The sequence below is a fragment of the Myotis myotis genome, unplaced genomic scaffold (assembly GCF_014108235.1).
Source record: "Myotis myotis isolate mMyoMyo1 unplaced genomic scaffold, mMyoMyo1.p scaffold_m19_p_14, whole genome shotgun sequence".
Lineage (NCBI taxonomy): Eukaryota > Metazoa > Chordata > Mammalia > Chiroptera > Vespertilionidae > Myotis > Myotis myotis.
The window spans coordinates 40,727,094-40,751,412 of NW_023416318.1; the positions used below are offsets into that span (position 1 = coordinate 40,727,094).

The 24,319-nt window shown below is 48.6% G+C and overlaps 1 protein-coding gene across 5 annotated transcripts in view; it reads left to right on the top strand.

Moving 5' to 3' along the window:
- XDH (xanthine dehydrogenase) overlaps positions 1 to 24,319 on the top strand; it is a 59,690-nt gene that overhangs the window by 14,959 nt on the left and 20,412 nt on the right. For 4 of the 5 annotated variants that reach the window (XR_004971893.1, XM_036334959.1, XM_036334958.1 and 1 more), the window contains exons 7-21: positions 3,977 to 4,045; positions 4,355 to 4,444; positions 5,528 to 5,669; positions 7,570 to 7,662; positions 8,257 to 8,408; positions 9,602 to 9,695; positions 10,965 to 11,074; positions 13,199 to 13,383; positions 14,355 to 14,529; positions 15,989 to 16,072; positions 17,551 to 17,720; positions 19,855 to 19,978; positions 21,660 to 21,779; positions 22,467 to 22,563; positions 23,463 to 23,587. Coding sequence is in view for 4 of the 5 variants with exons in the window: in XM_036334959.1 (XP_036190852.1) it covers positions 3,977 to 4,045; positions 4,355 to 4,444; positions 5,528 to 5,669; positions 7,570 to 7,662; positions 8,257 to 8,408; positions 9,602 to 9,695; positions 10,965 to 11,074; positions 13,199 to 13,383; positions 14,355 to 14,529; positions 15,989 to 16,072; positions 17,551 to 17,720; positions 19,855 to 19,978; positions 21,660 to 21,779; positions 22,467 to 22,563; positions 23,463 to 23,587 (1,830 nt within the window). In the remaining variant the exon portion in view is untranslated. The remainder of the gene's footprint in view (positions 1 to 3,976; positions 4,046 to 4,354; positions 4,445 to 5,527; positions 5,670 to 7,569; positions 7,663 to 8,256; positions 8,409 to 9,601; positions 9,696 to 10,964; positions 11,075 to 13,198; positions 13,384 to 14,354; positions 14,530 to 15,988; positions 16,073 to 17,550; positions 17,721 to 19,854; positions 19,979 to 21,659; positions 21,780 to 22,466; positions 22,564 to 23,462; positions 23,588 to 24,319) is intronic. The other variant, XM_036334957.1, reaches the window with a different exon arrangement.

Here is a 24,319-nt window from a genome sequence, read left to right on the forward strand (position 1 = left end):
TTTAGGCTTGGCAGCCTTCCTTGGAGACTGGCCTGCTCAGACCACAGTACAGGTGCTGAATGACTGCACACCCAGGTGCCTCGACCTTTCCTCTCCTGGCTGCCTTCTGTAGTTGGCACTCTGCTGGGCTGATGAAACTGCTAATCAAATCGCTAGTTTGCAAAGGCCTGCAGTGTTCACAGAATGCTGAGTGAGAAGCCACAGCCAGATGTGTGGCATCGCTTACATAAACACAGGCACACAGCTGCCACCTGGCAAGGAGGATGCACAGCTGGCCTCTCCTTTCTTGCCTTAATCTCCTCAGATTTTTTTTTTTAAATATTTTATTGATTTTTTACAGAGAGGAAGGGAGAGAGATAGAGAGTTAGAAACATCGATGAGAGAGAAACATCAATCAGCTGCCTCCTGCACATCTACCACTGGGGATGTGCCCGCAACCCAGGTACATGCCCCCGACCGGAATCGAACCTGGGACCTTTCAGTCTGCAGGCCGACGCTCTATCCACTGAGCCAAACCGGTTTCGGCCATCTCCTCAGATTTTACCTGATTCTCCAACTGGGCCAGGTTGATCCTGACTCCAGTCACACACCTCCTCTCAGTGTGATTTAGGGTTGATGGTAGAGGCAGCTTTTGGCTGACCTGTTGGGTAAGTGCATTACAAAAAGGAGAGTTTCATGCAAGTAACTCACAGGGGTGGAGATGGAAGTGGGGCTCATAAGGATGGAAGACACCACACCCTGAGAGAAATTAGGAGGTGTGGGTTCTGAGAAAAATGATTGAAAGCTCAGACCTAGAGTTTGCAGACCTGGGTTCAAATTCCATTTCATTACTTAACTGGTTCATGGCATTGGGGAAATGGCCTTGTTTCTAGAATGTGGATTATAATAATACCTACCTTGTCATGAATGTTGAAAGTACCTCTGGCAAAGTCCCCAGAACAAGCCTGGGCAGACCTTAAGTATTCAGCAAGTGGCAGCTATAAATCACGATGCTGGTCCATTTCTTCCATGACTTAATACTTGATCTTTACAAATGGTGCAGGCTTCTTTGAGAACCAGGAATTGTTAATCTTGCCCATGAATGTATTTCATAGGCGGCTGCTCAAAGAGGAACAATTTAGCCAGCCCTCCTAGATTCTCAAAAGAGAAGGGCTTTTGAGTGTAGCTGATAATTATGCTCCTTTGGAGGGTCGAACTGGGTCCTGATTCCAGTGTTTGGCGGTGCATCCCCCTGTCCAGTGTGGAGCTGAGCTGAGCTGAGCTGAGTTCTCCGAGCAGCCAACATGGCCTGCACACAGTGTCCTCATGTGCATCACTCCTTAGAGACCCCCAGCCTTTATTCAGAGCCTTTTCACTCTTTTTAAAAAAATATCCTCACCTGAGAAAGGGGGATATTTTTTCCATTGATATTTAGAGTGAGTGGAAGGGAAGGGGAAAAGGGGGGGGGGGAGAGAGAGAGAGAGAGAGAGAGGAAGAGAAACTTTGACATGAGAGAGACATATCAATTGGTTGCCTCTTGCTAGCACCCTGTCCAGGGCTGGGGATTGAACCTGCAACCGAAGTGTGTGCCCTTGACCAGACTCGAACCTGTGACCCTTTGGTCTGTGGGTCCCACGCTCTAACCACTGAGAAAACCTGCCAGACAGAGCCTTTTTATTCCTGTTTTACACACAGTTCTAACAGACCTGGCTATCTTGTCTTCACGCCCATGGCACATACTAGAAAAGGGTAAGGAGCATCTTCTAGAGGGAGGCACACTGTTCCCAGTGAGAAATGACAGTGTCCATCCAGCAGCAAGCAAGGAAGGGAAGGAACCATAAGAACCACCCTGAGCTCAGTGTCTCAGCCTCCTGAGAAAAGTGGAAATCCTTGCAGGGGGGAAAGCAGTCTTATCCGGCCTCAGTAGACCTTGAGGGCAGTGACACATTGTGCATCGCAATTGTTTATGTCATAAGAACGCCAATGAATTATCAAGAACAAAGATTTAAGAAAGAATGTGTTGGCATTCAATGCCCGGGAAAAATGTGCGTCTGTGAAATACATCCTTCCCACCAGCACTGGGTGCCCCTCACTTCACTCGGGACCTGGTACTCCCTGCATCACTCCTTCTCTGAGAAGAAAGATGACAAGAGGCATTATAGGAACCAACCTTCCTCCCTTCCTTCCTTCCTTCCTCCTTTCCTGTCTAAATAGGAAGGGCAAGGGCAAGGGCAAGGGCAAGGTGGGGGTGGAGAGGTCCAAACCAGGGCACCTCTGAGATCTGACGGCAAAGCTGTGAATGCCAGAGGGGCCTGTACTTGGGGCAGCGTTGCAGAGGGCCAAGGCAAAAGAGGCTTTCTCTCCCAATGCCAAGTCTGCAAGGGCCTTCCTTTTCTCAAAGGCCACACCCTGGCCCTCTGAGAGCTTTCTTGGAAAAAAAAATAGTTTGTGACTCATCCTTTGGGAAATGTCAGGATAGAAGGGTGCCTCCCGTGATTCATGTGCAGAGGGGCTGCCCCGGTCCGCTCCTCCAGGAATTGGCTGCCCTGGAAATGTGCCCGGGCTGTGCCTGGAAGTTCCCCTCACTTGGCCTCTCAGCACAATTCCATGATTCTGGAGTGTCCCGTGGGGTCCTGAGCTCAGAGTCCTGCTTTCTCTGGGACACATCAGTCAGGTGGGCTCTCCTCTGTGTTCTGCTATTGGCACCCTGAGAGGTCCTGGGCAAGTCCTTTCCCCAGAGGTAATGGGTCATCAGACTTGTGCACTTCCCCTGGAACAGGCCCATAATGAGGAATAAAGAGCGCTTATCTTTCTAGCAAGAAGTGTCTAATCAGCCATGGTGAGGCCCAGGCACACTTGCTAGACACAGCTCTGGACCCAGAAAGCAGTCTTGGACATTCTCGTTAGGAGCCCCACAAAGACTCCTACCTGAGAGGTGCCCAGACAAGAACTTGGTGGATCTAAAAGAGGGGGCTCTTGACTGCTGAGAGAACCAAGGGAATTTCTGTCCCTCTTCCTAAGGGAGCAGCACTGAAGAGGGAAATGGGCATAAAGAAACGTTTTGATAAAATAGGATGACCTATCTTTATGGAGAAACTAGAGGCCCGGTGCCCAAATTCGTGCATGGGTTGGGTCCCTCTGGATGGCCTGCAGGGATCGGGCTGGAACCCGCAGTCCAATGCCACCTGCAGCTCCTACCTGTCGCTCCTGCTCATCCCAGCCCCACTGTGCCTGCCACGGGCTCACACCCAATCAGTCCCGATTGCGAGAGGCTCGCGCTGCTGCAGCAGCACTCGCCAGCCATGAGCCCTGCCTCTGGTGCCCTCCCAAGGGGAGTGGCCTGTGGGATCAGGCTGAAAAGGGCTCTCCGACATCTCCTGAGGGATTCCAGATTGCAAGAGGGTGCAGGCCAGGCTGAAGGACCCCACTGGTGCACGATTGGGCCAGGGAAGGACCACGGGAGGGCTCCAGGGTGTGTCCAACCCATCTCAGTTCCAATCGGCTGGACCCCAGCAGCAAGCTAACCTACCAGTTGGAGCATCTGCCCCCTGGTGGTCAGTGCACGTCATAGCGACTGTTTGACCAGTTGGCTGTCTGCCCCCTGGTGGTCAGTGCATGTCATAGCGAGCAGTTGAGCATGTTTAGCATATTATTAGCATGCTTTGATTGGTTGGTTGTTCTGTGTTTCAATCTATTTGCATATTACCCTTTTATTATATAGGATGTTTTTAACTTTAACTTTCCCTGCTGTTTCCAGGAGAGATCTTATTTGTTTATTCACAAGTTATTTAATCTACATTAACCAAGCAAGAGAAAGTTAAAGCAGAGGCCTTACCTCTATGCAAAGGCAAATGGATGGGACAGGGTATCTACTAATACTATTGATGCTGGAGTGGGTGTCAGAGCTGGATTTCACTGGAAATTAATAATGTGGGTTCTTCCGCTTCCGTGAAACTCTTTGCAAATATTTTTGTGTGAATGTTGGTCATCTCTGTAGGATGGTGGGTGCTGTGGAGGGAATGCGGACAACCAAAACTGCTGCATGAACCAGAAGAAAGACGACACAGTAAGTGGGCCCTTCTCTCCCTGGAAATCTGGGGGCCAGTCGCAGTTCAAAGGAGCCAGTGGTCTCTCTCCGTACTCTTGGCAAGGGTGGCTGGAAGAGGAAACAGTTAAACCCAGACTGAGAGAGTGGAGACTGTGCACATTAGCCCTGGGTCCTCTGGCAAGACCTTGGTCCTGCATCCAGGAGCTGCCTGCCCCTCCACCAGTTTGCCGGGGGCTGCGAGTGAGCTTGCTTGGACAGGAGGCTGCATTGGTCCTATGGGCATTTTAACAGGGAGATACTGTACCACACATCTGTTCCCTTTCCCAGCAGGTCACTCAGTCTCCATGTTTATTCAACCCAGAGGAGTTCATGCCCTTGGATCCTACCCAGGAGCCCATCTTCCCACCAGAGTTGCTGGTAGGTGATGCCCCAAGGAAAGGCCCCTTGAGACTCTGTGCCATGAGCCCCCTGGAGACCTGCTTTATTTCATACCTCCTGGGAACTTTGTATTCTCCTTGTCCTTCAGGTCTCAGCCTGAATTTGCCTTCCTTTCTCTGACACCCAGGGGTCAAGTCCCACTTTCATGTGCTCCTATAGGGACCTACATTTCTCTCCTTCTCACACGGTCTCTCTGAGGACAGGAAGTGGATCTCTCTGGTGCCCTGTGTATAATAACAGGGACCCCAGAAGTATCTGCTGGCCTCCTGGCTAAATCTAATGCAAAAGCCCCCCAAGCAAATAGTCCATTTAATAAACAAACAAGCAAAGCTGTATTCAAAGGATGCACCCAAGGCCTGCAGCTCTGCTTTAAGGACACCTCTCACACCCCCTTTCTTCCCTTGACGATTTGGTTCCTTCACGCCAACATCTGTGGCGAGGAAAGAATCAAGCCACCCTCAGAGCTTCTCAAGTGCAGATCTCTCAGGGGCTGTTGAGCACACGAGGACTCCCTGAGTTCAAGGGCCAGAGAGAAGGGCTGTGCAGCAGGCCGCCAGCATATCCTCCTCTAGATTGGGCAACCTTGAAACCGTCAGTGTGATTTTGGGGTTTTCTTCCCCAGCATCACCCCTTATGCACTGGGACCAGCTCTACATTGCATTCCCTTTGACACCCCTTCCTTTGCTGCCCCATCTCCGCTCACACCTTGTGCACTGCTCCTCCTGGAGACAGTGGGGACAGTCCAGGTTGCCTTGTGACTAGTGACCTTTGGCAGGTCACATAACTTCCTTACCGATACACGATGTGGCTCACAATGCCTCCTTCACCGAGCCTTCTGATGGCTCAGTGAGCTAATGTATGTAAGAGCTGCAACCTAGTTCCTGCCTCCATCCATGCAGTTTTTCTCCCTTCTCTTTGGCAAGTATTTTCATTCTGAATTCAGCAGTAAACAAGTCCATAGAAGAGTTGGTCCCATTGTGGACCTGAAGCAGGGCCATGGGAATAGCGGTGGAAATGGAGTGGGGAGAAGGAGACAGCTCATTGGAAAACGGCATTTTCCAGAGGCTGAAAGACACGCCCCGGAAGCAGCTACGTTTTGAAGGGGAGCGTGTGACCTGGATCCAGGCCTCCACCCTGAAGGAGCTACTGGACCTCAAGGCGCAGCACCCTGAGGCCAAGCTGGTCGTGGGGAACACGGAGATCGGTAAGAGCCTGAGGGGCCTGACTGGGGGCCAGGGACCCACTGAGGAACCCTGAGCCCTTGAACTTATGTAAAACTCTTGGCTTTGGAGACCTGTTTCAACCCCTGGGTCTTCAGAAAAATGACGTCTCCTCCCTTGCTCTCATTTTCCCATTTCACGTGTGGGATTAATAATGCCTCCTTCAAGAGTTGTCCTGAGTATTAACTGAGATCCTTGTTGACTGTTTTCCATAGACATTTATAAAGTGCCAGCTCTGTGCAAGGGACCCTGGGAGGGACTGGGTGCCAGGATGTACTGGACACAGTCCCTTCCCTCTCATGCCTTCCCAGTCGGAGGCAGGAGGGAGCGATGTAGGTAGACTGTCCAGGCTGGTGCCTGATGGATGCTAGGGGTTCCATACATGTCACTCTCTTCTCCACCCTTTTCTGGGGGTGCTGTGGTAAGGCAAAGGAGAGGAGATATCCAAGGGTGATCATTTGTGTTGCCCATGTCCATGGCTATCTGTCTTGGTGGTGCCTCCACCTGGGACATGAGGCCCACAATATGCCAACAGGTCAGGGAGACTCGAGCTGTGGAGTTCTCCTGGTGCGTGAAGGGACTGGAGCAGAGCTGCCCAAGGCCGTGCTCATCTCCATCCATTTCTAAACCGGGCTTGGCCCATCTCCACTTTGCTGGTTCCCAGTCCCAGAAAGGCTGGAAGGGGAAGACTGTGGCACAGCCGAGGTCTGTCACAGAGGACCTCTGGTTTGGGGGAAACTTGACATACTTTTAAGCAGCCAAGTCCAACCTGTGGGAGACTCGTGGCTCTGGTTCTGGAAGGACCTTGGGATCTGGTTGGTTCTGCAGCTACAGAGAGCTTGGCTCGGTTCTGTGCTGATGGAGCACAGAGCTGGCCATGCCCTGTGAGCATGTGTGTGGTACAGAGTCCCCAGCCAGTTTTGTGACACCTGGATGGCAGGGTGAGATCTGCCTCAGGTGATGCGATCCTATGGCCCATATAGCCATGGTCCCGGGTAGCATGAGTTAAAGTGGAGAATGACTGGATGGAAGAATCTTCAATATCTTTGACATGTGGCAGATTCCTTGCCATGAGCCATAAACATCCTGAGCCAAGTTAGATTCTTAGAGAAAGGAATTCCCAGAGATTTTATAAGCTTCAAGTTAGAAATAATTTTTTAAGATCACTCATTGGCTCCACCTCTTCCTTCCTTATACAGACCCAATAGAGAAACCACTCACAGCTGGGGCAGGTGTTGGGGAAGCTGGGTGTAGAGAGAAACGTCAGACTTTCTGTCTCCATCTATGTTCTTTGTTCTGGGAGCTGGTATTCAGACGGGTCAGACTCCCCACAGCCTATGTGTCCTTCAGAAATCCCAAACAGCACATGAGAGGGAGGACGTGGGACGATGCACAGTCATTTCCTTTTTACCTTTTCCCTCTACTGGCCCATGAGCGAGGCTGGGAGAGGTGCTGGGTAATTGAGTCTGAGGAACGGGGCGAGTCTGTCCATAGAGTTTCTACCTTGATTAGCAGATTTGAAGTTTTTCTCTCAATTTTCCTTTTTCTCTGAATGTTAAACTTTCGTGTTATTATTAGTTATATCCCAACTCTAATAATAGCTCAAATTCTGAAATCTGCCCATGCTTAGCTGTGTAACATGGGCAAGAAACTTAACCTCCCTATACCTCAGTTTCTTCATCTATAAAGAGAAAATCACAGTATCTCCCAGGGTTGTTGCGATGATTAAATGAGTTAAAATACGTAGTGCTTCGGAGAGTTACTGACATATTTTAATGTCCCATGTTTTCTAATACTGCTCCTAAACACACACACACACACACACACACACACACACACACACACACACACACCTCTAACTTCCGGCTTCCCGTTTCCCTTGAGGCATTGAGATGAAGTTTAAGAACATGCTGTTTCCTGTGATCGTCAGCCCAGCCTGGATCCCCGAGCTGAATTTAGTGGAGCACGGCCCAGAGGGTAAGGGAGGTTCACCTAGGCTCCGGAGGGGCTGGGATGCTGGGGAAGGGTCCCCTTGGGGGGGGGGTGGGTTCTAGGACAACCCCCCCTTTGGCTCTGGCTGCCACCTGCTTGTCCTGGAGCCTCCCCGCACAGGGGGCGGGGCAACCTTCACCGCCTTTCTCCATCATGGTAGGCATCAGTGGGCAAGGGCTGTGAGATCTCCAATAGTCCTTCTCAACCCTGGCCACACCTTAGAATCACTCATGGGGTCAGGAGCCTGGTGTGGGCAGGCATGCGTGGGTGCTTTAAAAAAATATGCCTGGACTTTACCCTCAGAAACCTGATTTTATTGAGTGGAGAACCGCTGGTTTAGTGAAAGAGCACTCTGGTTGTAGGAGTTGAGTGCTGGGGTTGAGCCTTGTATCTTTCATTAGCTGCGTGGTGGTGGTCAAGTCACTTAACCTCCCTGGGCCAACTTTCCTTCATCTGTATAAGGATGCGAGTCCTGGTGCAGCCGCACTCAGGTTGCGGTGAAGCTTCAGAGACTCTGTGTGTGAAAGTGTTTTCTGCGCTGGGAAGGGGATCGCTGCTATTCTGAGTGTGTGTTCCCAGGGATCTCCTTCGGAGCCGCTTGCACTCTGGACTCTGTGGAAAAGACCCTGAAAGATGCCGTGGCCAAGCTTCCTGCCCACCAGACAGAGGTGTTCAGAGGCGTCCTGGAGCAGATGCGCTGGTTTGCGGGGAAGCAGGTCAAGTCTGTGGCGGTGAGTCCCTGCCCGGGGGCCTCGAGGCCCAGGGGACAGGGCCTTTCACCACACCAGGAGCCTCACACTTGAATGGGTAGAACTGCCTGAGTGTTTGTTAAAGATGCAGATTCCTGGGCCCTGCCTCCGAGATGCTGGCCTGGAAGGGCTGGGGTGAGCCTGCAGGTGCTGCTGGTGCAGGTGGTCTGTGGGCCACTCCAGGTGACATTCATTGGACTCAGTCTTCTCCCTGATGTTGGAGAGATGGGGCCTTCTGTCCCCCGCCTCTGATTGGCCCAGGCTCTCAGCAGGCGGATGAGAGATAAGGTAGAGAAAGGCCAAACCAGGGAGCGGCACGGCCTTTCCGCGTTGGGGGTAGAACCAGAGGTAGACCCCTGAGAGGAGGGAGGGCTGTCACAGCCAGCCTTCAGACCAAACCCCAGATTCCCAGTTTGCAAGTGGCATTCGCACACAGGTCCAGTTGAGGCTCATAATTGTTGCTGGTGTTGGGAGGAAAGCTTACCCTTCTATTCTATTTTTAAAAAATGGTTTTTTAAATTAAAACAAACAAAAAATAAAGCAAAGCAGCCCACTCCTTTCTCCACACCTTATCCCAAGCCCTGGCCGCTTCTGGGTGTAGATGAGGAGATATAAACAAGCAGTCTCTCCAGAGTCCCCAGCTCAGCTGGCATCTACTCTCAGGGAGGGTTTGTTTTCATCGTGCAGCTGGCTTCCTCCCTGGTTTCCAGGAGTGAGGACCCTGGGTCTGGTTCTCCCAACATTCCTTGCCAAGTTGCCGGGAAGCTCAGATCCAGTTAGAACAAATCATTCATCCTTAAATCTTCCTCCTCTTTGTCTTTGATCTTTATCTCCGGTACTGACTCTCTATGGCTCTGTGATAAGCCACCTAAACGCTTTCAGAAAAAGGTTGGGTGACATTCAACATATGAATTTCAAGGGGCTGAGTGAGGTGCACTGGCTGCTGAATTTCAGAGCTGGGCCCCAATCCCAAGTGGTCAGATCACAAGTGTTGCACGATGTTCGATGTTCTGATTGCGGAGCTCTCACTGCGCCGGGCTGTGTCTCCAGGGGCTGGAGGTCGGGCCTCCCTTCACAGATGATGCCTGTCATCCTCCCACCCTGCGTTTGGGAGCCAGCTGGGTGAGCATGGGTTTCCGGGCTGGGCTCTCACGCACACTCTCTGCTTGTCCTAGTCCATCGGAGGGAACATCATTACCGCCAGCCCCATCTCCGACCTCAACCCGGTGTTCATGGCCAGCGGGGCCAAGCTGACCATCGTGTCCAGAGGTGAGCTGCCTCGTGCAGAGGGTCCTGCAGGAGAAAAGCCTCGCAAGATGGGTTACTTCCTGGAGGGACAGAGTCCAAGGTCCAATGACCCCGCTGTCCTATGGTTTGGACTCCTGGAAGCTACAAGGGATCACTCGTGTTGGGGGCCAGGAGAGCTGGGCCACTTCTTTATTAAGAATTCACAGCCAGCTCGGTCCGGAGGCCTTACCTAGTGGGATGCTGGAGCCAGGATGCACCAGCTCACCACAGCAGATCGCTGGGTCAACAGCATTTGTGAAACATGGCCGTTACTAAAAATTATGTTATATAAGCATGAAATATGATAGATTATATTAATGACAAAGGTAATGAGTACTCAAAATTCACCACTTGCTAATTATTTTACTTTGTTTTACTGTTATCTGTGCTCTTGAGGCTCCTTCCCTCTATCTATCTGCAGTGGAGTTCTATATAGTAGTGTGCTACTGTGCATCCTTCCTTGTCAGAGGGTCCCCAGCACCTCCCCTGGTTTGATGACTTGCCAGGAGGACTCACAGGCTCAGCATATAGTCATACTCATGGCTACGGATCATTACAGAAGGAGGCTACAAGGCAAAATCAGCAAAGGGATAGGCACATGGAACAAAGTCCAGTGGAAATCTGATACAAGCTCCCAGGGCCTCCCAGGGCCTCCCAGCAGATCACACAGGACGCCCTTGACTCCCCCAGCAGCAAGTTCCCCATGGGAAGTGCAGGCGACCAGGAAACTTGTTAGGGGCTCAGCACCCAGAGATCTAACTGGGGGGCTGGTCACACAGGTCTGCCCGGCACATACCAAAGTCCAGAGGCCAGAAGGAAAGCAGGTGTTCAGCATAAACCATGTTGTTTTTACAAACCGTGAGCCATTCTTATCAGGGAATGCTAGGAACCCTCTGGAGACCCAGGTTCCCAGAGGACAGCCAAGGGCCCACCTTGTAAACAGGCCTTTCAGAGGACAGCAGGCCTTTTTCTAACTCCACATCAGTAATGTCATTCTGATAGCTTGAAATTGGTTATGGTGGGAGTATTTATACCATAGACACAGGCAACTCAAGGCTACACCCCCAACAGCTGATTGCTAACCGTTCACCAGCGCACCATTGCTTACGGATTTCAGATGGAGGGCCTCGACCCCAGTTGTGCCATCCACTCCCCTTGACTGCGGGCATCAGAGACCAGGATGCAGAAGCCCACTGGCGGGTTGCCCTGTGCTTTCTCACATCGGTCCCTCTTCATCTTGCCTCTGTACAGGCACCAGGAGAACGGTTCCGATGGACCATACCTTCTTCCCTGGCTACAGAAAGACGCTGCTAGGTCCAGAAGAGATACTGCTTTCCATCGAGATCCCCTACAGCAGGGAGGTAAGGTGCTGTGCTCGAATCACTCCCACACCCGCCAGGCTCCGGACAAGGAGAGCAGAGTTGGCTTTGGGACCAACCTTAGCATCTCTCAACTGTAACACTGATGCTCTTGTCTCTGAACTTTGCCTTTGACCAGCCCTATTCCTCTCTGGACAATGAGAAGTTTTAGGGTAGGGAGCATAGAGCATGGAGAAAAGCTAGATGTGCCATCCTAAGTGAGTCAACTTACCTTTCTGAGCCCCAGTTTTCTCACCTGTACAATGGGCACAATGTTACCTAGTGGGAAGGTGATTGTAAGGACTGAAAATAATTCTGAAGGTTCCTGGCAGATGCCTGGGAGCCGGTGGAGACCACACATTACAGAAGGAGGATACTACTGGTAACTAGCAACATAGTTTCAAGGATGCATCCTGCTGGCGAGTATTTCTCCTCAGGTCAGAGGAGACTCGATTTCATCAGGTGAAGTGTGGGGCTCATGTGTTAAGGGAAGAGGCTGCCTGTAAGTCAGACTCTCACATGCTGACTTTGCACTTGACAAGGTGTTTACTCACTGACCTTGCTCTGGGTGGATGAAGATTCCAGCTGGTTCAGCAGGTCAGGGCGCCTCTGACCACCTTGCTCTTGCTCCTTGGGGCCTGTGGCGGCTTCATCTGGCGTGACTCACGCCTCTCTCAGCAGCACGTCATTCCATGATGGGCCTTGTAGAAAGTGATCTGTGAGAGGCTGGGAACCAGCGATAAAGGAGCGTATGAAGGGTTTTCCACAGCTAGTGCTTGAGTGTTACAAGGCATGTTCCGCCCTGGCTAATTTTAACCTCCTTAATGAAAATGCTAATTAAATTAGAGCAATTACATCCCTTAGGTGGTTTCTTAATGGTGCTCTCGCTTGTCCTTATAGACCATTTTGAGCAGTGATTCCCAGAGTTTTGTATTTCACAGATCAGTAAAAGAATGTTAAATTATGAGGTTGGGAAAGGAGGCAAGAACAGGCATAGAACTGCCCGGTTTTTATTTTGCCAGGCAAGGGACGTAAAATATCTCTTCTTAAAGAAAGGAGATGTTAATACCCAGAATCAGGAAGGATTTCTCAGGAAAGAACAATTGAGCCGACACTGACCTTTCCTGGCAGCCCAGGGAAAACGTCACAGGGGACTGGCACAGCCCTGGACGTGAGCAGCTGGAACCTCTGTCCCAGAACCAAGTTCAAGGTCTGAGCTCATGGCCCCAGGGCCTGTCTGACACCAGGAAGCGGAACCAGCTTTAGTATCAGGAGGGGCCTCTATGCCTTCTTCAAACAAAAGCCTGTGGTCATTTCAGACCTCAGCAGTGGGTCTCCTGCTTTCTCCAACAACCCTTCCCTTACACCTCCCCTCTGTGAGGTGAATCAGAGTTTGTGCCGCCAGGGTGAGTGCAAACATCAAGCAGAACCTGACACAGAGCGGGCTGGATAGCACATGGTCCTTACCAGGAGAGCAACTCACACTTTCCTCCTGACCTCAAAGACAGAGCTGGCTTAGACTCAGGAAATGGGTGATCAAAGGACAAAGGTAGCCACTGCCTCATAGTGCGGTTGGTTCTTTCGGCCAGGAAGCCAGATTTCTAAGCACAGCCCATAGGTGGTGGGAGAGCCAGTTAGGGAGCCAGCAAGGGGGCTGCAAGCTGCAGGCTGTTTCAAACACTCTCAGGCGTTTCTCTGTATTTACTTGAGAGGCAGTCCGGCCAACAGAGGTTTTGACACAGCCCCCGAGAGGCCGTGTGCTCTGATACTGGGCACCAGGATGGGGAAGGTTCTTGGGCCTGAGGGGTCTCAGGGAAGACTTTATGAAAACACCCTTCCTCTCTCAGCTGTTGGGTTGACAGCACCCCGTTCTTCTTTGTCCCTGACTTTGTTTCCTGACTAATAGGGAGAGACCCTGACCCTCCCAGACTTGGGGAATGCTATCTGGAACTTCTGAAAATGTGATGGTTAGGCCTCCATCATTGATCCCTGTCACCAGCTCCTTGCTGATGTGCGATGGTGTTGTCACCTCACCTCACCTCACCTCATATCCCTGTGTTTCAGGCTCACCATCTGCAGTCTTTGCAAAGCAGGGTGGGAAACTGGTACTGTCCTCTTCTCTTTCAGGGAGAGTTTTTCTCAGCCTTTAAGCAGGCCTCCCGGAGAGACGATGACATAGCCAAGGTGACCTGCGGCATGAGAGTCCTGTTCCAGCCAGGAACCACACAGGTGAAGGAGCTGGCCCTTTGCTTTGGCGGAATGGCCGACAGAACCATCTCAGCCTTCAAGACCACGCGGAAGCAGCTGTCAAAGTAAGAGCTCACAGCAAAACAATCCTGCTACTGCCCTATGCTGCTGCTACTCCTCCTGTGCTGCTAGCAGTATTACTATGGCTGCTACTACTGTGATGACTGCTATTACTAGTAGCATTATGACCAATAGTATTGCTGCTGCTGTACTATTACCATTGCTGCTCCTGCTGCTACTATTGCTACTGCTATTACTAGTACTACACAGCTACAACTATTATTACTATTGTTGCTTCTAGTGCTGGTATCACTGCTGTTGCAGCTACTACTTCTACTACTACTATTACTACTAGTGTTTTTGCTATTACTGTTACTACTACTGCTTCTTCTACTACTACTATATTACTTCTATTTCTACTACTATTACTATTGCTCCCACCAGTACTACTACTAGCACTACATGTGCCAATGCTAGTATTACTACTACCAGGATTGCTATTAATGCTATTACTAGTGCTATGCTATTACTATGGCTACTACTATAACTATAGGTACTATATGGGAGCAATGGAACCAAGCACTTCACTGGCACTATTCTATGTAATCCTTACCATACCTGTATGGATAGATAAATCTTAATGTTGGAGTTTGGTTCCAATTCTTGGCTCCACATGGGTATAGAATAAGTCAACTATGCTTCAGTTTTCTCACTGGTAAAATGAGTATAAAATTTTTCCTACTATACATTTTAATTTAAATTAAAAATGATGTTTCATAAAAAGCACTTAGGACATGGTAAGGACTTACTAGACTTGACTATTATTTTTGTGGTCTTTTATAATTGAATCTGTTTTTAAAGATGAGAGAACTGAGACGCTAGGAGGCTAAGTAACTTGCCTAAAGTCACACAACCATGAGTCTCTGAGCCGGATTTCGAACCGAGGTTCACATGGCTCGGAGGCCCTGTGCTCACCGCCTGCACAATGATTCTGGCGGCGGGATGGGAGCGCTCTCCCACACCTGCTCTCTGGCAGTTTCTGGAACGAGAAGCTGCTGCATGAGGTGTGTGCAGGCCTGGCGGAGGAGCTGTATCTGCCCCCTGATGCCCCGGGCGGCATGGTGGACTTCCGGCGCACACTCACCCTCAGCTTCTTCTTCAAGTTCTACCTGACGGTGCTTCATAAGCTGGGCAAAGAGCATCCGGAAGATGTGAGTGTAGGGCCTGGGCAAAGCACGGACTTTCTGCAGCACTTTTGTTTGGGAATTTGGGTAGCTGGTGTGGATGAGACAGTGCTGTGGACCAGGTGGTGAACTTGCTTCTTTCCTGTGGACATGAAAAGGCAGAGGAGCAAGGACCAGGAACATAGCCCAGGGAGCCACAAGGAGATGGGATCCAACTGGGTGGCTGAGAGGCAGAGCACTGGGCTGGGAGTCAGGGACCTGGGTTCTTGTTCCATCTGTGTCATTATCTCAAGTGGGAACTTACATGGGTCATAACTCCAATTCTCAGTTATAAAATCTGCAAAAGGGGGCGGGTAGACCAGATGATCCTTCAGCCATACAGCTGATACAGCCGTGGTTTTGTAGTTGGAATGGGATCCTAGAGAATGATGAGAATGTGGAGCGTGGAAGGGGAATGCAAAGAGGGGCTTCTCCAGCCACTGCAAGGGTATGCAGTCAGGAGAGGGTGCTGGCTGATATGGGCCCAGCTCCCCAGACTGGTTCACCAACAAGCACTTATTTTTCACCTTTTAGACAGTAAGACTGCACTGGGCACTAGGGGGCAGCCGGGTGTGGCGAGAGCATGGTCAGTGAAGGCCAATCTAGTGTGATAACTGCCAAGGTGGAGCCTGAGGAGCAAAAGGAGGGAAGGCTTCACAGGTGTGGGGACAGCAGAGCAAAATTCCTCTTTTAAAAATCCTCACGAGGCAATGTTTTCAGATTATATACGTAATAAAGACTTATTGTAGAAAACTTTAAAAAATACAGAATGGTAAAAAAAATTACTCTCAGATCCCAGAGAAAAACACTGCTAATATTTTTGCTTCTTCCTCTGAACGTTCCTCTACATTTATCTGTCCATCTGTCTCATTCTGTTTTTCTACTCCATCTCCTCTCTCTCTCTCTTTCTCTCTTTCTCTTTCTCTCTCTCTCCTCCCTTCTATCCATCAATATATCTATCATCTTAAAATCCTTTTTTATCTGGATATATCACTTTCTAAATAAATTTGAGGTCATGCTGCATGCAGTTTTATTTCCCCCTTGAGTCCATTGAAATGATATTGTGAACATTTCCCATATCGTTAAATATTTCCCACGGAATTGAGAAGGAAAACAAAGACTTTTCCAGGAAGGCTGGGAGGAGAATAGCCCAAAAGAGAGCAGCATGCATAAATGCAGGGAGGAGGGAAGCCATTAGGTGTGTGGGCAGAAGTACGTGCCACTCATTAGCAGGAGGCGTGGTGGGGGTAGAGAGGCAGAGGCTGTGGGTGAATACTGAGCTCTCAGAGCCCATGGTCAGTATTGAGACAGATGCAGCCAGTATTAGAAGGAGTGTCAAATGAGGAGATGAGGGGAACAGTTGTTACTTTTGCCAGTTGGGGGACCACCAAGGTTGGGGTCAATGATGGAAATAGTCAAGGTCACCTCTGTTATCTTGCTTCCACAGAAGTGTGGCAAACTGGACCCCACCTTTGCCAGTGCCACCTTCCTCTTTCAGAAAGACCCTCCGGCCAACGTCCAGCTCTTCCAGGTGAGTGGAGACAGTGTGTGCTAACATCAGGGGTCTTTGCAGAGTTCATCAGATGACACTGACTATGGGCAAATGACTTACTCGAATTGCATGTAGGTGCTTAAAGCTCCGTACTGTTGTGCATAACTTCCAGGGAAGAAAATGGGAATTATGTTAATGTCAGGGAAGCTATTTCCCTCCTTACTCACCTAAATTTTTCTCCTGGGATTACTTTCATCTTCACCTGCTCCTTAAAGAGAAATTTCCCTCCCATTTTATCTTTTCTGGCCCCTCTGTGGGACTAATATGCAGAGTCATGTAAGCAAACAAAACAGAACAACAACGAAAACAACATTCTATCAGCAGAAGCTTTTTGAGAGGTACTAGGTAAAAGGTCAATTTTCCTAGAAACGTCTTGGATTCTGTGGGCCATATAATCTGTGTTGCAACTCCTCAGCTCTGTCATTGTGGCATAGCCAGAGGCAATACATAGATGAAGGTGTAGTGTTCCAATAAAACTTTAATTATAAAAACAGGCAGTGGGTCAGATTTGGCCCACAGGCCACAGTTCATCAGCCCCTGCACTAGAATGCCGTGGCTTAGTGCGTGAACTCTGGGGTCCGACCGCCAGGACTGGAATCCAACATAACCGTGGAAGCTTAGACAAGATCCTCAATTCCTCTGTGTCTTTGGGCAAGCTAATTACCCCCACAATGTGGACAATGGTGGTACCTCTTTCATGGGATAGTTTTGAGGACTGAATGTGTCAGTAAAAGTAAATAGCTTAGGTAGTTCCTGGCACATAGTAAACATTCAATAAATATTGGCCATTACCAGTTTTACTTAAAACATAAAACAGAATTTTATTATGAAATGAACACATGTTAGAACACTTTGAAAAATACAGAAAAGACTAAAGAAGAAAATAAAAATCACCCCAAATCTTACCTCTAAGAGAAAAATCATTATTATATTTTTGTTTACTTTCCATTTTTATGAATATATGGACATGTATATGCTATATTGATAACACGTGCTTTTTTTTACTATGAAATTCAAATCATTTTTAGATACACACATACACAATGCTTTATGTCCTGTTACACTTAACATGAGCTCCCTTCCTTCTCATTAAAATTCTTCAAAAGTATGTTTTCACATTTGCATACTATTCTTTATAGGAGAGTAACATTATTTACCCAATCCCCAGTGAATGGACACTTAGGTTCCTCTCTTGTGTTTTTTCCGGTCCTGTACTTGGTGAGCCTGTGACCACCTTCCTGACGTCTTAGCACATGCTGTCCTGTTTCCTTCGCCGGCTCCCCTCCTGCCCCTCCAGTCTCACTCCTTAGGGTTGCTTTGCTGCCTGGCCTGAGACTCCCCATGGTTTCCTTGGGCCTGTAGGAGAACAATGCCCCCCCCCCCCCCCGCCCCCAACCCTTTCCACCCCCCCCGCTCCCCCGCTCAGCTCAGCCTGACTGGTGGCCATGTCATTCCAGGAGGTGCCCAAGGGTCAGTCTGAGGAGGACACGGTGGGCCGGCCCCTGCCCCACCTGGCCTCGGCCATGCAGGCCTCCGGAGAGGCCGTGTACTGTGACGACATCCCTCGCTATGAGAATGAGCTGTCCCTCCGGCTGGTCACCAGCACCCTGGCACACGCCAAGATCAAGTGAGTATAATGAATACACTTGGAGAGGAGGGGGCTGGGAGCACCCTGCCAGGCACTGGAGATGTACCCTTGTCAGTCCAGAGGGGAAGATGGGGATCATCTTAAAACTACAGCTTGTAGAGGAGCCGGAGAGGTTAGGGGCTTGGGGATGCCAGGAGGGTGAAGGGTGGACTTGCAGAGGTAAGCAGGGGCCAGATCAGCAAAGCCTTGGATTTGCTGGACAGAGAGATTACACTTGAGCCAAAAAGCAATGAGGAGCTGTGGAAAGGCCCTTAACAGGACCAGGTTAGATCTGCACTTTGGGTATTGGGCTAAACTTCCATGTGACATTTCAGAAGAACTTGAGTCAGCACTAAAGGGAAGAGCATGGCCTTAGAGTGAGGGACCTGGGATTAGATGCCTGCTCTGGTGCTTAGCAACCATGACCTTGTGTGTGCCTAAGCTCTGAGTTCCCCCATATGTACTAGTATGTAATAGGATGCGTTTGTGAGGGTTAGTGGTAGTGTCCACAAAGGACCTAGCAGAAAACAGTCTCTTGTAGCTGCTTGTGGAACTTTGAGAGCCTGAACAGCAAGAATGCCACCTCTATGTTGTTGTTGTTGTTGTTATTATTATTATTGTTATTAATAGTAATGATTATAACAAACCCCTTAACATTTATATGGAACTTAATCACCACATTTTGGTGTAAAGCATTTTACATATATTGGCTTATTTATTCCTCACAATAATCCCATAGGCAGGTCCTATTATTCTCCACATGCTCCGATGAGGAAACCGAGGCACAGGCAGGGTAACTGACTTGCCCAGGTCATACGGTTGGTAAGTGGCAGAGCCAGAGTTTGAAGCCAGGCAGCATTAGCAACTGGGCTGTGCTGCCTTTGGGTGTTCAGGATGGAGAAGGGGACTTCATTTCCTGGTGAGCCCTAGAGACACATCCCACTGAGTAGACCAGTGACAAGTGACCCCCCTTGGGTCTGACCACGGCATGGATGTGGGATCGGGTCCCCTTGTCATTGGTCTTTCCTCTGCTGACACTCCTAGACTGGAAAAAGATCCCAGGAATGGGAAACTCTTCCAGGTCTCTGAAAAAAAAAGTTTGTTTAAGATGATACAGTTGCCAGCTATGGGGTAAATTCATTTGCCTTTGTCCTTGTCTTGAGCGCATACTGAGAGTCCCATGACCAGCACCGTCTCCACTCAAACAACTTTGCTCCGTCCCAGCAATGTCGAGATGGATGTGGGAGGGCGAGGTGGGGGACTCGGTGGTAACTGCAGTGATGGGGCTCTCCCGACTGCTGGCACCTGGAAGGGAGTGTGGTAGGGCATAAGTGGACCTGACGTTGGCGCTCTTCACAACTCAACCCCAGTCCCAATCTCGCTACGCTGCTCTCTGGCTGGGTGACTTTGGACAGGCTCTTTAACTTTCCTGAGCTTGATTGAGTTTCCCCAAATGTAAAGTGGGGACAATGACAGTGACTTCTGGGGCTCTGGCGAGGATTACCTATTTGAAAGTTGGTTGGTACAGAGCAGTTCCCATACCTTTCTCTGAGGTGCCTCTGCTCTATGTCCCCATGGGGTCATGGGCCAGAGTGAGCGGGACACAGTTCAGACTGTTATAGCTGATGGACTCTCCATGCATTTGCCCTTGGAGGCCTGAATTGTCTAATTATAACTGGGGTGCCCTACCATTCTGGGATAGCTCTGTGCATGTGGGGAGAGAAATTTGTCTGGGTGACGATGCTCAGGTCCATTGGATGAGTACAGCAGGGCCCTAACATGCTCATTGTGGATGGGTATTAGCTGTGAGGTGGGCTTTAGCCAGCATTTAGATTGCTGTTCACTATATTTGGTTCCCTTGTACTTGGCCATCGGAACAGGGTATAGTAATAAGTCCATTAGGGCAGGACTGTCCTTTTCATCTTATCTTCCCAGCAGGATTCAGCATAGCAGCCTTCACATAGTAAGCATTTAATCAACACTTGCCTAATAAAATAGGATAGAATAGAATAGAATAGAATGTAGAGAAGGGAGAAGTTAGGGTGGAGGAAAACCCATCAAAATGCGGACAGTTGGATGGTGGGTCTCCCACTTTGGTTTTGCTGCTGACCCCTCATGCTGCTCTGTCTTGCAGGTCCATAGATATTTCAGAAGCTCAGAAGGTGCCGGGGTTTGTTTGCTTTGTCTCTGCTGATGATATTCCTGGGAGTAACACAACTGGACTTGGTGATGATGAAACAATCTTTGCGAAGGATAAGGTATGGCTTGCATTTTTAAAATATGAAGTTAGTGGAATGAGTATTTAAGTTTTAATTTGTGCACATTTTTCCAAATCCCTCATGTTGAAAGGACTATACATTTGCACGTGTTGGCATCATCCAATTGGCCAATATTCAGAACAATCCGAAAAGGGAGAGAATATGCTTGGTAGCACTTTTTATTTTCATTTAATGTTTATCTGTTTATTCAGTTGATGGCTGCTGTTTGTACATAGTAGAATGACTCCATGCTAAAGTGGCATTAAAAAAAGGCTGGTGATTGTATTTGGACTAACAACAGATTCTTAAGGGTACGATATTGAGTTCCTTTACTAAAAGAAAATAAAAATACATTAAATAAACTAACCAGATAGAAATCACAATACCACCATTATATGTGTACTGATAATTCACTTATATGAAAGTCCATATATTGATTTCAACTATATATGGAGTCCTGCCAAAAAACAAGTTTCCAAACATTCAAGACAGCTGCTACAAAAATCCATATACTTACAGAGTAGTTCTCAAGCAGTCACTTAATAATTCCAAATGTTGCAATTAGAAGTGGATCAGTCTGCTGAAGGGCAAATTCACCTTATTATTGCTGTAAAAGTGAAGAAGCAAAAGAAAAACTGTAGACCCAAGGCACAAGGACTCCAGAGGGAGAGCTTTTGATAGAAAAACCAATTGCTTTACAAACTCCAAGAGCCCTAGGAGCATGGCTAGCATTATGGTTAGTGAGAGTCATTCAGGTTCAACAACCATTGCACTAACCAATTAAGTCAATAACTTAACAGGGCCCTCAAGAAAAAATGATCAGAGACAGGCATACTAAGTATTGGTTCCTATTGTCAGAAACCTCATTTTCCAAAGAGATGAGTTAGACAAATTTTTTGTTTGTTGCTTATTTTGGGGGGCATGTTGAAAGAAAATTCTCTCTGAAGAAGAGAATTAATCTTTTATAGGAACTGAACTATTAATTAAAAAGAATAATTATTCTACAAATCTAACAAAAAAATATGAGTCATCAAGTCTAAGAACTAGCATTTGGAAACTACTGCTTCTGGGCACCTACGTAAATATGACATGATGGCTACCTTTGAGGAGCTGTTGGTATAAATCTGGCAAACAGAAGATGAAAGAGAGTGGGTGGTAGAAGGAAAATAAAACTGGGAGTCAGGGCCCAAGATCTAATCATGGACTGGGAACAAGCCAATTGTGATCTTGCTGTCTGGGTCACCATCTCTTTGTATGAAGAACAAGGGGGCTGTAGTAGATCTGAGTTGACAGATACAGGTCATGCTGCCATATCTCCCATTCTGTGTCTCAAGGCAGACATCACTAATCAATCACCACATTCTATCCTGGGCAGCTTCTCAACAGGCTGTCAGTACTAAATCATCAGAATTGGCCCTTGAGATGAAGTGAGTTTGCCATCCCAATACCAGTCATCTCCAAGTTCCTTTCTACTCCCACAGATTCTAAACACTTATAAAGGAGCACACAACCCACATAATAGAATAAGGACGCAAAAAAGGCCCCAGAGCATTCCTAAGATGTGTCTTAATAGGAAATTGTGGAGATGGGGGACTTCCTTTTTGCCCTTTTGAACAATTCAAAATAATTGGCTTTTTGAGGAGTTTTGTGGTGTTCTTCAATAGTCTGGCTCTACTCCTAGGTGACTTGCGTTGGGCATATCATTGGCGCCGTGGTCACCGACACCCCAGAGCACGCACAGAGAGCAGCTCAAGGAGTGAAAATCACCTATGAAGAACTTCCAGCCATTATCTCCATTGAGGTAATGAGAATGGCTGCCTGTGGAGAGGGGTGAGCCCCCTGTCTCTGGAAGCACACTGTTTAGGATCCTCTAGTGGAGATTCTAGCACCGGGTGGGATTTGACGAGATAGGTTTTTTAATCTCTTCCGGCCCTGGGATTGAGTGGTCCTGTGAAACCTAGACTCGGTCCACTAACTGTTAGTGCCTAACAGCCACACTGAGTCCCTCCTACCCAAGTTCAGCTCCATTTGGGCCCTTGAGGGATTCTTTGCTTTTCCTCAAGATCTAAGGTCATCTACCTCTGTCTAAGGCAGTGGTTCTCAACCTTCTGGCCCTTTAAATACAGTTCCTCATGTTATGGTGAGGAACCATAAAATTATTTTTGTTGCTACTTCATAACTGTAATGTTGCTACTGTTATGAATCGTAATGTAAATAAGTGATATGCAGGATGGTCTTAGGCAATCCCTGTGAAAGGGTCGTTCGACCGCCAAAGGGGTTGCGACCCACAGGTTGAGAACCCCTGGTCTAAGGAAAGGGTTGACTTTCTGGGCTCCACGTGAGCTTACTTTAAATCTGTAGGAGAAGATTGCAGAGATGCCTGTGTGAAAAAAGAGGAGCCACCATTCTGGGAGCTTCTCTTCCGCACTCAGAAACCACCTTCCTCCCTCTGAAAGTCAAGTCGCTGAAGCTTCTTTTTGATCCTCAGGATGCGATAAAAAACAACTCCTTTTGGGGGCCAGAGCTGAGGATCGAGAAAGGAGACCTCAAGAAGGGGTTTTCGGAAGCAGATAACATTGTTTCAGGTACAGCTGCATGTGCAACAGTGGGGTTGGGCTGACCCTGGCTTGTGAATGAAATTCAAGAGCTGTACCTTGAGTCTTGGGGCAGGGAAGGGATTTCCTATCATTTCCGAACAGAAGAGTTCCTCTGGTGTTTGTAACAAAATAGTAGACAGCTGGCTGGGAAAGAACTTCTGTCATTCTCCACTCTCCTGACTGTAGGCTGGAGACACCTAAATGATCTAGAGAGAGATTAGTGTCGTGGATTTGGAAGACTGTCTGGGGAAGGTAACAGCCGCAGATGCCTGGTCAGCCTCGGATCTGCCCGGTCTTTAACCACGTGGACTCCTGGCCCTCCCCCTGCCCCTACAAAGGCCGTTCTCACCCATCTTCAGCTAGCACTCTCCCTGCCCCCCTCCTTCTCCTCCACCATCCACACTGTGAAATCAGGTGCATAGCTCTAACCCCAGGGCAAAGTTGTGAGTAGATAGGCCCCTTTTGGAATTTTCTGTTTCTATTGTGCATTGCTAAGTCACTAGTAAGTTAACTCTCTAACTGGCCTGATAGCTTCCATTCTGGAAGGTATTTTTAGCTTTCCAATCACCTCTATTAATTCTTTCTTTATCTTTTCCAAAGTTTTACAGTAATAGTTTGAGTCTCTTTGATTTCCCACTGGCTGCAACATGAAGAGAGCTTCATGCCTGATGCATTTCAGTGTCATTCTGGTTTCTTTGTTGAGGTGGGGGATTCAGCTCCCAGATTGCTAAGACTGAGACACCTTTTCACACCAGTTGGGGAACCTAGAGGTTACCTGTGAGCACTTGATTCTTGCCTTGGGCACTTGGCAAGTACACACTCTTCTTAAGCAAACATGTCCCCTCTGCAGCAGCAGGCTCACTGTGCAGGTCTTGTTGCTTCCCCAGGTGAGTTGTATATTGGTGGCCAAGATCACTTCTACCTGGAGACTCAGTGCACCATCGCTGTCCCAAAAGGCGAGGCAGGGGAGATGGAGCTCTTTGTGTCCACACAGAACACCAATAAGACCCAGGTGGGTGTCCTTTGGGTCAGCTCAGGGGCCTGGCAAGGGAGCTCCTGGCATTGTGGGAAATGGGAAGAGGGAGACCTGGGTTGGTTCCAGAAGGGAATTAGAGAGTAGTGGTCCTGGACCAGACCCCTGTCACCAACAAGCTGGTGTCACTGAGCTTGTTATAAAATCATTCTCTTCTATAAAATAGGGTCTGGTAGGGTTGGTGTAATGAATAGATGGGTCTTAATACTTGGATAGAGCCTAGTGTTCGCTATTGTGATTCCAGTGCTATATGGCCTTGGTCACATTGTATCTGGCCTAAGCTTCCTCGTCTGTAGAATGAAGCGGTTGGGTGATAACTACAGGAACCACTAAATTATATGCAGCAGCTTAAATAGCCCTCACTTCTACACTGCCTATTATGTGACAGTGGATGCCAGCGTTTTTTGGCAGCCGGTTCTACACTCATGACCAACTAGTTCCTGGCTCAATGGAATGCGTTTTGCTCTGAAAGTAGCTGTGACTAGCTGCTTGCCCCTCTGGTTAAAAGCAAGTGCCTGAATTTAGTCTTCAGTGACTGATTAGTGTTGGATCCCAGCATCACTACCCAAGGGTCAGCACGGGGAGGAAGGGGGACTCTCGAATCTGGGAATTTCAGATTCACAGCAGTAATTGGGCCTGTTCTTATCAGGCAGGCTTTGGGTGAAAGCTGAAGTAAGTCTAGATGATGTGTTCAGAGCAAGTATGTTTTCT